At 55.4% G+C, this 13,346-nt stretch overlaps 2 protein-coding genes across 2 annotated transcripts; both read left to right on the top strand.

Moving 5' to 3' along the window:
• Positions 1–2,742: 2,742 nt before the first annotated feature.
• Positions 2,743–4,085, top strand: LOC307116564 (piRNA-mediated silencing protein C19orf84; the record flags this gene model as incomplete). Its single annotated transcript, XM_079800643.1, has 2 exons — positions 2,743–2,842; positions 3,548–4,085. The coding sequence occupies exons 1-2, from the start codon at positions 2,808–2,810 to the stop codon at positions 4,083–4,085; spliced, it is 573 nt and encodes a 190-aa protein (XP_079656769.1). The 5' UTR covers positions 2,743–2,807.
• Positions 4,086–6,060: 1,975 nt separating this feature from the next.
• Positions 6,061–10,587, top strand: LIM2 (lens intrinsic membrane protein 2; the record flags this gene model as incomplete). Its single annotated transcript, XM_079800644.1, has 4 exons — positions 6,061–6,235; positions 8,554–8,703; positions 10,198–10,332; positions 10,526–10,587. 4 exons carry the CDS (start codon positions 6,061–6,063, stop codon positions 10,585–10,587), a joined length of 522 nt encoding a protein of 173 aa, XP_079656770.1.
• Positions 10,588–13,346: the final 2,759 nt, after the last annotated feature.

Here is a 13,346-nt window from a genome sequence, read left to right as displayed (position 1 = left end):
AGTATGGCCGCCCCCCCTCCTACAACTTTCAGGGTTCCAGGACTTCCCAAGGATCAGGAAGACTAGGGAAATGGGGAAGGCTGAACTGAGGGGAGAGATCCTGACCTTCATCCTCAAGGGCCTAGATGCAGGGGGGCTGTGGAGGGAGGCATAAACCCCAGGAAGGATGGGACCCCTCCTTGGAGTCTGCAGGGTTCCCCTGATCATCTGAGGGGCCCAGGGGCTAGAAATAAGGGGTGCAGAAGCAGAACTCTTGGGTTAAAGTCTCAATGTGACCCCTGGGCCTTGGGGGGCCGGGAGGGGTGCAGTGAGGGGAGAGCCCTCCAGCGGGTGGGAAGCAGGATGGAAGGCAGGTGACCGGGGACCCCAAGTTGGAAGGGTTGAGAGAATGGAGAAGGCTCAGGGGAGCGTGCGGGGTGGGGGGTGGGGGCGGGGTGTCCGGAGGGGCCGGAAGTGGGGTGAAGGGGGCCTTGAGGGAATCCGTGAGCCTAAAGGTCAACTCTCGCAACCTTGACAGTACGATGCCTGTCGGGGGGCGTGAAGGGAGGGGTCGGCCCTCAGGCGGGGGTAAGGCAATGGGGCTCCGTGGGCGGGATTCCCCCTCAGCCCAGCCCAGGGCCCCCGTCCTCTCCCAGCTTCGATCTGATCGATCTGATCGCGGCGGAAGAGACCATTCCGGAGCAGACAACCGCCACCGCTGGAGGCCCAAGCCAAAAATGTCAGTTACAGCCCGAAAAACAGAAGCGGAAAGAGGACAGCCAATCAGAGGGTGAGAAAGAGGCTCGCGCTCAGTGACGTAGCCAATCAAAGAGCGAAGGCGGGAGGGACGCAGCTCAAGCTCACTCTGCAATCAGAGTGGAGGGAGCTATCTCGCGCTGCCTTACGTAGCAAGAAGTGGGCGGGGCCAAATCGGTCCTCAGCAAATCAGAAGCTTCACTCATCCCCTCCCCCCGCCCCCCACCCCGATTCGGGAATTTATTGGTCACTTTTCGGAACTTGGCTGTCAATTTTGACAGAAAGCTGTACAGAAGGCATTTCTTTAGAGACGCAAGGTCCCGCCTCCTCTCTCTCAGCGTGGGAGGAGAGCCTTAAAGGGCCAGGTACGAGGTACTTGAAGAAGTCGGGCCGGATCGAGGACGGAGGAGAAACCTAACCGAGCAGAACCGCAGCACTCCCCCTAAGCTGGAATTGAGCAGAAGCGCTATCTCTGCAAAGAAACGCTGACTCAAAAAGCCTAAGCAACCTGTTGGGTAAATGGCAGCGATTCGAGCCCTGAATTTACAAACCCTGCCTAGACATATAAGCGGCCTCTTTGGGATAAGGTGTAACCGGATGGGTAGACCCAAAGTTCAAATCTGGAGACCCAGATCCTCATCATAGTCGCCAGGAAAGAAAAGCCTTCCTTCTTTTTTTAAAAAAATATGTTTTTATTGATTTCAGAGAGAGAGAGAGAAACATCAATGAGAGAGCGAATCATTGATGGGCTGCTTCCTGCACGCTCCCCACTGGGGATTGAACCCACAACCCGGGCATGTGCCCTTGACCGGGAATAGAATCGTGATCTCTGGGTTCACAGGTGGACGCTCAACCACTGAGCCACCGCCGGCTGGGCAAAAGCCTTCCTTGAAAAAAATCTTTAGATTCCAGCCACCTGGCCGCCACCTTCTCTAAAACCACTTCCCTGACATCACCCTCCACCCTTTGCCTGCGGGCAACACTGTTTTCCCTGCTTAGGGCACTCCCTGCTCCCGTTCCTCCCTGGGTCCTGGCTCTGGTCACCCTGCAATGTTACTTGTCCATCTCTGTGTCTGCACCCCACCCCTCAAGACCGAGAGAGCCCTTGCAGGGCAGGTACCAATTCTGCATCATTTTGGCGTCACCGGCATTATCCAGCGAAAGGCCTGGATTCTAGCGAACTCAGAAAGTGAAAGTTAGTATCTGGGATTTCTCAGAGACAATGGTAGCTAAAGAAACTTCCACCTTCTAGTTTTATGTAAATTCTTGCTAATTGGCTATTATTGGAATTGCCTGCCTAAGGGCTATGGGTGTATCACATAGTCTTAATAAAAGGGATAGCAAGGCCAGAGCGGGGTGGAGTCCTTCCCCTCGAGTTGGGCTCCCGCCTGGCCAATATTCCCAAATTAATATTTTCTCGTCTCTTTCATTTGCGTGCGGCCTCCTCCAGAGCCCGAACCCTGAACCTGAACCCTGAACCACGCGGGACGTTGAAAGGGGTTCACTACAGGACCCTGGAACAGAAAAAAAAAAGACAAAGAACATTAGTGTAAAAATTAGTTCATAGTCATGTTGGTCTGTTACCGGGACAAGTGCTACACAGCCGTGTGACACGCTGACATTAGGGAAGCTAGGTGAGGAGTATATGGGAACTCTCTATTACCTTTGTAAGTTTTCTGTAAATATAAAAACATTCCAAAATCAACCATTTATTAAAAAAAAAAATAGAACGTTCCCGCTCCTCTCCTTGTAGCCCTCACTCCGGCCCAGTCCCTCCAACACTATGCCTATTCCACCCTCGAACCTTTGCATTTGCTGTTCCCTCGGGTGCCTTCCCTAAGCGTCTCATCTGAAATAGCTGCCCCCTGCGCCTCTGGATGCCCTCGCCCTGGTTCCACACCTTCGCAGTACCTATAGGAAACGTGTTGTGGCGCAGCCGGGATAAAACAGATGCGGCCCCGCCCACGTTCTGGCAAGCCCCGCCCACTTTCTCCCCGGACCCCTCCCACCTCCCCGGCCCTGGAGAAATCCAGCGGAAGGTGCTAGAAGAGACTCGAGGGACCCCCGTGCAGATGGAGCAGCAGAAGGAAGAGACGGGCCGGGACGGGTGAGAGACTCAAGACCTCCCTGGGGAGGACAGACCCAGAGCGGGGAGGGGACAGAGAAAATCCGGGGGAGGTGAATTGACCGCCCCCCCTATCCCCCCAGAGCATCAGAGAAACAAAAAAGTCTCCGGTATCACGGCCCAGAAACAGAACCTTGAAGGATCTTGGTGACAGAATTGAGCAAGATACTTAGGGCTAGGGAGAGAGCTAGAAGCAGATATTCCTGGGACAGAGAGAAATTTCGAGAATGAACCAGGAGAATGGAAGATGCCAGGAACAGCCATAGGACTGGAGAAGTAATAATAATAAAAATAGTAATAATAATAACTGCCTGCATTTCTTGAACATGTCCCAGACCCAGCCGTTTCTCAGGCACCTTGGGTACCACCAAAAGGCACGTTTCGGTAGGAAAACTCGAGGTTAGCATGGGCAAGTGCTTTGGCCTGAGAGCAAGCCTGGCGGGCAGCCTGGACTGGAACTGACATCCCCCTGATGCTGAAGGGCCAGCCCAGCTGCCCGTCTTTCTGCAAAAGGAGAAACAGAGAGAGGGTGGGAGGAGAGAGGGTGGGACGAAGGGTGAGGGCGCCCAAGGTGGACGCAGAAGTTAGACGGGGAGATGGGCCCCTGGAGGCACAGAGGCCGCCAGGCTGCCTGGGCAAGGTGTGCGGGCGGTGGGAGCCGCTGACCTGTCCCTCTTGCCATTCCAGGAACAACCTGCCACCGCCCGGGACTGGGCCCTGGTCCCCGGTGCCCTTCCCAGCCCTGCTGTCTCCACTCCTGGGCACCCCAGACCCAGCACACCTGGGGCTCCCCGAGAGCCTGGCCTCTGTCACCGTGCCCATCCGCCTGGACGCCCTCTCCTACCTCCTGCACAGCGCCTTGCTGGGGGCCTATAACCTCCAGCAGTCCCTGCCCTCCTGCACCTGCCACCCCCCGGCTCCCGACCCCCAGCCCCCCGCCGCCAAGAGGCCGTTCAGGGGGGGTGGGGACTGGGACGTCCCCCGCAGGCCAGGCTGGGGCCGGGGCCGGGGCCCGGGCCGGGGGCTGAGGCGACGGGGCCCTGGGAGGTCTGAGCAGCCAACGCCGGTCTGGGCAGGGGACTCCGGGGCTGGCCCCAGGACCCCACCCACGATGCCGTCATCACCCCCAGCACTGCCGACCCAGGATGGGAGGAAGGAAGCGGGAGGTCCGGAGCCACCCCTGGCCACGCCACCTGCCGCTGAGGACTGGGACATTGAGTACTAGGACCCGGAGGGCCCAGCACCTTGGCATCTGGAGGCCACTCAGGGTCACCAAGAGGGTCCTGGAGCCCAAGGGGAACCTCAGAGATACCCCGTCCTCTCCCCCACAAAAAAAATACGGCCTCAGCAGGGGCCCTGGGAATCCCCTGGTGAAACCTGGCCCTGACTTAGCATCCCAAGCCTTGCACCTCATACCCAGTGCCTCTCCCCATCCCAGCACCGCTCCCAACTACAGCGACAACCCTCAGCTCATTCCCTATCCGGACGCTGACCCCGTTCTCAATCCCAAAGCCATTCACCGGCCTCTGCAACCCCATCCCACCCCCACTCAGTACCCTCTTCCCAATCCCCTTCATTCCCGTCTCTGTCCCCATCTCCACTGAACCCGCCTCATTCCCAGCTTCTTCATCCTCACCCCCCACCTACGTCAGGTCAACCCAGCCCCGTCCTTACCTTCATCCTCAACTTCAGCCCCAATCCCAGCCCATCTTCCACCCCATCTCATCCTCAACTTCCCTCCTGTCCTGGCCCCAACTGTGACATGCCCTCTGACCTCATCCACAAAGCATCCCCCCCAGGCCCAGTATTCCCAGACACCACCCCATTTCCCGTCCTTGGGAGTGGGGTGGGCGGGGGAGCCCGGTTGAACAATAAATGGATGCGTGTCCCTATGTCTTGTGTCTGTGTGTGTGCTTACGCAGCTCAGGCCGACCCGGTGGGTGCCGTGAGCAAGGCCTGTGACGGGGGGAGGGTCGTTGAGGGTCACAGAGAGAGGCCAGTGGGGCTGGGGGGGGGGTGCAGGGAGGGAGGCCTGGATTCCCGCTTCAGCAAATTCCACTTGGGGCCTCTGCCACCGTTGCACTTCTGCCTGCTGGAAGCTGCTGGGCTGTGGGGCCATTGTGTGGGGAGGCTTAAGGGATTTGGGGGGCCTGGGGAGCAGAGAGGCCAGCGGCCTGGCTCGGCTCAGTCTGCACAGCGGGGCCGAGGCAGACGGAGTGCTCAGGACAGGCTCTGCCACTCAGGTAGGGACCGGGCATGGGACCCACAGCCCCTCCTCCCCACGGCCTAGGCACCCAGTTCTCCAGCTCCTTCCTTTCCCCCGGGGCCTGGTGAGGTTCCAGCCCTGGTCCCCTTCACACCCGGGACCAGGAGTCCAGGGCCCCAGCCTCCTCTTCCCCCAGGGATTTTGGTGCCCCAGTGCCCACACCACCTCCTGGCTTAGGACCTGGAAATCCAGGCCCCCAGGATATTTCTCCCCCAAGACCCAGGGGTCTAGCTCCTCAGCCCCTCCTCCCTCAGACCCAGGGGTCCAGGCCCCCAGCCCCTCCTCCCTCAGACCCAGGGGTCCAGGCCCCCAGCCCCTCCTCACTCAGACCCAGGAGTCCAGGCCCCCAGCCCCTCCTCCCTCAGACCCAGGGGTCCAGGCCCCCATCCCCTCCTCCCTCAGACCCAGGAGTCCAGGCCCCCAGCCCCTCCTCCCTCAGACCCAGGAGTCCAGGCCCCCAGCCCCTCCTCCCTCAGACCCAGGAGTCCAGGCCCCCAGCCCCTCCTCCCTCAGACCCAGGAGTCCAGGCCCCCAGCCCCTCCTCCCTCAGACCCAGGAGTCCAGGCCCCCAGCCCCTCCTCCCTCAGACCCAGGGGTCCAGGCCCCCAGCCCCTCCTCCCTCAGACCCAGGAGTCCAGGCCCCCAGCCCCTCCTCCCTCAGACCCAGGAGTCCAGGCCCCCAGCCCCTCCTCCCTCAGACCCAGGAGTCCAGGCCCCCAGCCCCTCCTCCCTCAGACCCAGGAGTCCAGGCCCCCAGCCCCTCCTCCCTCAGACCCAGGAGTCCAGGCCCCCAGCCCCTCCTCACTCAGACCCAGGAGTCCAGGCCCCCAGCCCCTCCTCCCTCAGACCCAGGAGTCCAGGCCCCCAGCCCCTCCTCCCTCAGACCCAGGGGCCCAGCTCCTGACCCCATCTCTCCCCTTCCCCACAGATCGCCATGTACAGCTTCATGGGCGGCGGCCTCTTCTGTGCCTGGGTGGGGACTGTCCTCCTGGTGGTGGCCACAGCGACGGACCACTGGATGCAGTACCGGCTGTCGGGGTCCTTTGCCCACCAGGGCCTGTGGCGGTATTGCCTGGGCCACAAGTGCTACCTGCAGACGGAGAGCGTCGGTGAGGCTCCGGGCGGGGCTGGGCTGGGCTTGGGGCAGAGCCCGTCGGGCAGAGCCTCACGGCCCAAGGGCGGGCCTCCTGTCCGGCAGATGGAGAAACCTGTGGCTCAGAGAAGGAAAGGGTCAAGCCAAGGTCACTGAGCATGGGAAGGGGGAGGGCTGGGGTTTCAGTATTCCTCCCCAGCGCAGTTGCAGCACGTATGGATTGAGGGGTTCAGTAGGGAGAGGGGACGTGTCCTACACAAGTCGAGGTCGGGTACAGCAGGTGGGGCTGTGGCTGCCAGAACAGCATTTTCTAAATATTGACGATGGATCAAGAACTATGTTAATGTGCTGAGTGACATAAGTCAGGAAAAGACAAGTGCCATACAATTTCACGTATAGGCGGAATCTAAAAGAGAAAATAAATGAACAAAAAAAACATAAACAGACTCAGACACAGAGAATAAACGGATGGTCACCCCAAAGGAGGGGGCTGGGGTGGGGTGACAAGGTGAAGGGATTGAGAAGCACAGGTTGGTAGCTACACAGTAGGTGTGGGATGTAAAGTACAGCATCTATAATAATAAAAGCATAATATGCTAATTAGACAAGATGTCCTTCCAGAAGACCTTTCAGATGAAGCCGGGTCTGCAAGGGAAGCTTGTGTCCCAGGTGCCTGCCAGCGGCTAAAGGGAAGCCTGGGTCCTGGTTGTCAGAGGGAAGCCAGTGCCAGCAGCTGGGGGAAGGAAGGCCTACTCTTGCATGAATTTCATGCATTGGGTCTCTAGTAGGGAATATAGTCAGCAATAATGTGGTAACTATGTAGGGTGCCAGCGGGTACCTGAAGTATCGGGGGATTACTTCTTAAATTCTATAATTCTCTAACCGCTATGTTGTATACCACAAACTAATATAAAATAATACTGATTGTCAACTGTAATTGGGGGAAAAAAACTGTTAGGTACTGGGGGATACAAAAGCAAGATAGACCCTAAAGTTGCTAAATACTGGATGAGGTACTATACTAGCCATGTGCCAGGCTGTGTAATATATATGTACATAACTCTATGTATATATGTATGTGTGTGTATGTATGTATATATTACAATATACACTGAGTGGCCAGATTATTATGATCTCTGGACGCATAATAATCTGGCCACTCAGTGTATATCCTATATAATAAAAGGCTAATATGCAAATTGTCCCCTTGACCAGGAGTTCGACCAGAAGGCAGGCCAGCCAACCGCCCATGTCCCCTCCCCCTGGCCAGGCTGGCTGACCCCACCCATGCACGAATTCATGCACCGGGCCTCTAATATATATATATATATATATATATATATATATATATATATATACACACACACATATACACACACACACATACACACACACACACACACACACACACACACACACACTGAGTGGCCAGATTATTATGCATTCAGAGATCATAATAATCTGGCCACTCAGTGTATATTATAAATATGGGGATAAGAATAGTACTTACAGTATAGGGCTCTTGCAATGTATATTATACACATATATTATGTATGTATAGTATATATATGATATATTATGTAATATGCTACATCTCTATCTATGATGTAGTATATTACATAGTATACAATTTATGGGAAGAGAGAATGATCCCCAGTGCTCAACACCCTTTCCTGCAACATGCTTATTGAGCATCTGCCATAGGCCAGGCTCAAGGTGCTGGGCATATAGCAGTGAATGAGAAAGCAAGACCTTGGTCCTCACAGAGCTGAGAATCCCCTGGAGAGAGACAGACATCATAAACAAGTTAAAAATAAATAATTGGGGTTTTTTCAGATATGGGCACGTGGCATGAAGGCAATGCAATGTACTGATGCCAATCATAAAATGGGAGAGAGGATAAAGAACGATCAGCAGGACAATACGGGGAGTCAGCATCATTCATTCACTCACTTACCCAGCAGCCATTTCTCCGGGCCCCGTGCAAACCAAATCTATGCTGGGGGTATTCGTGACATAGAATCAACCCAGTCCCTGTCCTCAGGCAGCAATCAGACTGGAGGGGGGAGACAGATAAAGAGTCACAACCCAGAGCAGGGGCTGAGGATGATACCTGAGTGGCAAAGGGATGCTTCCTGGAGGAGGGGATTTGGGAGCTGGGTTTTGAGGGATGGATAGGAGTTTGCCAGGTGGAAAGGAGGGCACTTGCTAAGAGGTGAAGGAGAAGCTCGGGCGGGGATATGGAGAGGGGTAAGGCAGTCCTGCTCTCAGAGGTAGCAGCTTTCCCACGGAGGGCAGGGGAGGCCCAGGAGTGACCGCCGGGTGCTCCCACAGCATACTGGAACGCCACCCGGGCCTTCATGATCCTGTCCTCCCTGTGTGCCACCTCGGGCATCGTCATGGGCATCCTGGCCTTCGCTCAGCAGCCCACCTTCACCCGCCTCTCCCGGCCTTTTTCCACCGGCATCATGTTTTTCGCCTCCAGTGAGTGGACCCGCCCTACCCTCTCCCTCTCCCTACTCCCGACTCCCTGCCCATCTCCAACCCCAATCCATCCCCACCCCCAACACCACTCTCATCCCAGACTCCTCACTCTCAACCCCATCCCCACCCTCATCCCAACCCCACAACCAACGCCAACACCAAGGCTGTTTCCAATTCCTCCTTTTCCGACATGGCAACACAGTTCTGGCATTAGCGCCAGACTCCGTAGGTTTAAGGCCACGGTTCCCAACAAGACCGGCCCTCCTTCAGCTGCAAGTGGGGTCCCCCAAGCCACCTGTGTTTGTGACCAACTGGCTTCAAAGTCGACGGTTTCCAGGACCCACTCGGGTTTGAAAATCTTGTTAGAGCAACTCACCAAAACTCAGAAAAGCACTATACTTAACAGTTACAGTTTTATTATAAAGGGGTGGGGAACGTTCGGCCCGTGGGTCATACGTATCAGGCCCCCGAAATCACTTGGTCTGGCCCTGCCAAGGCATTAGGGGTGAGTTAATTCCATGTTTGAGCAAACATAGCAGGCTACTTTTTTTTTTTTTTTTTTAAATATATCTTATTGATTTTTTACAGAGAGGAAGGGAGAGGGATAGAGAGTTAGAAACATCGATGAGAGAGAAACATCGACCAGCTGCCTCCTGCACACCCCCCACTGGGGATGTGCCCGCAACCAAGGTACATGCCCTTGACCGGAATCAAACCTGGGACCTTTCAGTCCGAAGGCCGACACTCTATCCACTGAGCCAAACCAGTTTTCGGTAGCAGGCTACTTTTTAGGTTGATCATTTTGTGTGGCCTGCGAATGATGTTTTACATACCCAAATGGCCCTTGCCAGAACACAGGTTCCCACCCCTGTTATAAAGGATCAACTCAAGACGAGCCAAATAAACAGAAGCAGAAGGAGACGCCTGAGAGGGACCGCCCTCCCCCACCCCCCGCCCCCCGCACACCCACGTGTTCTGTTCAGCAACCAGGAAGCTCCCAGCACTTGGCATCCAGTGACTGAATCGCTGGCCACGTGATTGAACTCAACCTCCTCCCCACCCCCCTCCCCAGAGGGGCCGATATCAACCAGCTCAAAGCCTCAACTTTCGGTTCTGGTGGTTGGTCTTTCTGGTGACCAGCTCCCATCCTGAGTCATCCCAGCTCAACAACAGGTGTGATCCCAGAGGCTCCACAATGGCAAAGACACGCCTAACTCAGGAAGCTCCAAGGATGTGGCGTCCTCCCAGGAACCACAGACAAAGACCAGTCAGATTCTCTATGACATCGCACAGCCCTGCCCCATCTCCACCCCAGCCCCACCACTCCCTGTCCACCTGTCCTCCCACTTTCAACTCAACCCTGTCCTCACCAGATCCCCAGCCACCCTTCACCCACCCTACTCTACCCTACCCTACCCCTTTCCTCAATCTCACGTCCACCCCCCATCTCCAAGCCCAACTTCATCCCTGTGTCCACCCCACCCTCTCCCCCAGCTATTTTTGTCCTGCTGGCCTTGGCCATTTACACCGGAGTCACCGTCAGCTTCTTCGGCCGCCGTTTCGGGGACTGGCGCTTTTCCTGGTCTTACATCCTGGGCTGGGTGGCCCTGCTCATGACCTTCTTTGCAGGTACCTGGGCTTGGGGGTGGGGAGGGCAGTGTCTGGGATGAGCAAGCGTACTCCCCAGGGCGAGAAGATAGGGGGTCTCCCATGGGCTCCCAGCACCCAGACGGAAGGCAGACTCCAGATCCTGTGGACACCCAGGGGGCTTGGCGGGGGGTGGGGGGTGGGGGGACGTCCATTGGGACCTTTTCTCGCACAGGAATTTTCTACATGTGTGCCTACCGGATGAAGGAATGTCGGCGCCTGTCCACGCCCCGCTGAGCCCAGACGTGTCCACCAACTTCATCGGGAAGTTAAAATGAGGTCACTGAAGAGGAGGGGGCGGGTCTAGAGGCCTGAAATCCTGGTTCCTGGGGGTATGAGGGGGTCTCAGTCCTGGACTCTGGGTGTCGGGGGAGGGGGCCTGACTCCTGAGTCCCACGTGGAAGGAGAAAGAATGGGGCCTGGTGGGAGGGACCTGGGAAGACTCAAGGCTCCACCCGCGGGGGGGGGGGGGGGGGGTGTTTGAGAAATGGGATATCCATTAGAGCGATTTTTTGGAGTCTAATAAAACTGATGTGAAACCACCACAGGGTGACTCCCTGAGGGGTGGGGGTGAGTGTGGTGGATGGGGTTGGGGGGGTGTATGATGGCAGCCCAACCTGCTGTTTCTGTAGACATGGGGACAGAGATCCACCATGCAGCCCCCAGAGATGACAATTCTACTTCTAGGAAACGGGTGTGTAGGTCCCCTTCTGACAACAATTCCAATGTGTATCTTTTCTTCTCCCCTCATGCCACCAAACAATGAACTCAATTCGGACATTATCTGCCTGGAGATACTATCAGATCCCACAGGTTAAAGGCTCAGCTTTGAAAGACTGCACCCCGCCCCCCCCCCCCCCCCCCCCCCGCCACTTCAGAGGCCAGTCACAGTCCAGGATGTCACCCGTGCTTCTGACCACCCGCGATAGGTTGGAGGTTCCCATGACCCCCTCCTTGGGGGTCTATTCATGTCCTAGGGGTGCTCACAGAACTCAGAAACATGTTACTTGCTACATTGCCAGTTTATTATAGAAGGACATAACGCAGAAGCAGCCAGATGGAAGAGATGCAGAGGGCCAGGTGTGGGGAAGGGACTCAGAGCTTCTATGTCCTCTCTGAAGTCACCACTCTCCACAAGTCTCCATGGGTTCACCACCCCTGAAACTCCCCGAGGAGGCTGCATGACACACGTGTGATTGATTAAATCCCTGGCCATTGGTGTGTGAACTCAAATCCCGGCTCCTCTCTCCTCCCCAGAGGTCAGGGGCTGGGACGGAGAGTTCCAACCCTCTCATCACATGGTTGGTTCCCCCATCCTTAAGTGGGGTCCAAAAGTTACCTCATTTGCACCTTTATGGCTTTCATGACTTGGGAAATTCCAGGGCTTTTAGGAGCTGTCATAATCAGGACCCAGACCAAATATATATTTCTTATTAGAAATCACAATAGCACAGTAGAATAATCCTATATAATAAAGAGGTAATATGCAAATTGAGCATCACTCCAACACACAAGATGGCCGCCTCCATGTGGTCAAAGATGGCCACCATAAGATGGCCTGCAGGGGAGGGAAGTTGGGGAGACCAGGCCAGCAGGGGAGTGCAGTTAGGGGCAATGGGGCTAGCAGGGGAGCAGTTAGGCATCGATCAGGCTGGCAGGAGAGTGGTTAGTGGGTGATCAGGCTGGCAGGCAGAAGTGGTTAGGGGCAATCAGGCAGGCAGGCAGGCGAGTGGTTGGGAGCCAACAGTTCTGGATTGTGAGAGGGATCGGGCCTAAATGGGCAGTCAGACATCTCTCGAGAGGTCCCAGATTGGAGAGGGTGCAGGCTGGGCTGTGGGACATACACCCCCACCCCATGCATGAATTTCATGCACCGGGCCTCTAGTAGGATAAATAAAGAGCTCAGTGGGAAAAAACAAACTAGCTTCCTTGTCCGCCTGCCCCACCCCATCTCCAGTTGGCTCTCCCAACGTCCTCTCCCCTCCCCAATGGGCTCCAGAACGCTGACCCTTCACCTCCTTCACCCACCTCTTCACACGCTATTCATGAGCTTGACCTTGTCTTCATCCACTCATTCACCCAAATAAACTGATGTTGATTACCATGACATGTACTGATGCCAATCATAAAATAATAGGACTATTTAGCAAGGGCAACTTCAGTAATATTTATCACCCGTCTAGGCTATATTCATAGAGGCTGACTCCCTAGAAATAAGATTTACTGGGGCCTCCTCACATCACAATAATGCTATGTTTATAGAGGCTTCATCCCAAAATAATGGCGATTGAGGCCTTCTCTAATCCTACTTTACTGAGGCCTCGTTAAGTAGGCTTATTCCAGTAATCATATTTATAGGGGCTTACTCTAGCAACGGTGATGTGGTGACTGCAGACTCACACCTCCAACTCCTTACTCAGCCGTTCCGCTCGAAAAGAAGAGGCGTCTCACGCCTCACATATCTGACGCCGAGTTCCCGGTCCCTCTCACACCCCACACCTGCTCCTCCCATGGTCTCCCCATCTTAGTAAACGACAACTCCATGTTCATCCAGCTGCTCAAGCCACACACGCACGCACGCACGTTGGGATCTTTCTCGGATGCTTTCTCTGTAACATTCCACATCTGATTCATCAGCCAATGGCGTTGGCTCTACCTTTAAAATGTGTTTGGGAATTTGACGCTTGCTTCACCAATGATCACCCTAATGCAAGCCACCTCCCTTCTGTCCGTCGTCTGTCACCTGGCTTATTGCCACACCTTCTTTCTAAAAATATATATTTTTTATTGATTTTTTTTACAGAGAGGAAGGGAGAGAGATTTAGAAACATCAATGAGAGAGAAACATTGATCAGCTTGCCTCCTACACACCTCCTACTGGGGATGTGCACACAACCAAGGTACATGCCCTTGACCGGTATTAAACCTGGGACCCTTGAGTCCATAGGCCGACGCTCTATCCACTGAGCCAAACCGGTTAGGGCATGAGGTCAATT

This window comes from Cnephaeus nilssonii, assembly GCF_951640355.1.
Source record: "Cnephaeus nilssonii genome assembly, chromosome: 20".
In the NCBI taxonomy this organism is placed as follows: domain Eukaryota; kingdom Metazoa; phylum Chordata; class Mammalia; order Chiroptera; family Vespertilionidae; genus Cnephaeus; species Cnephaeus nilssonii.
This window is presented reverse-complemented; position numbering and strand designations above follow the sequence as displayed.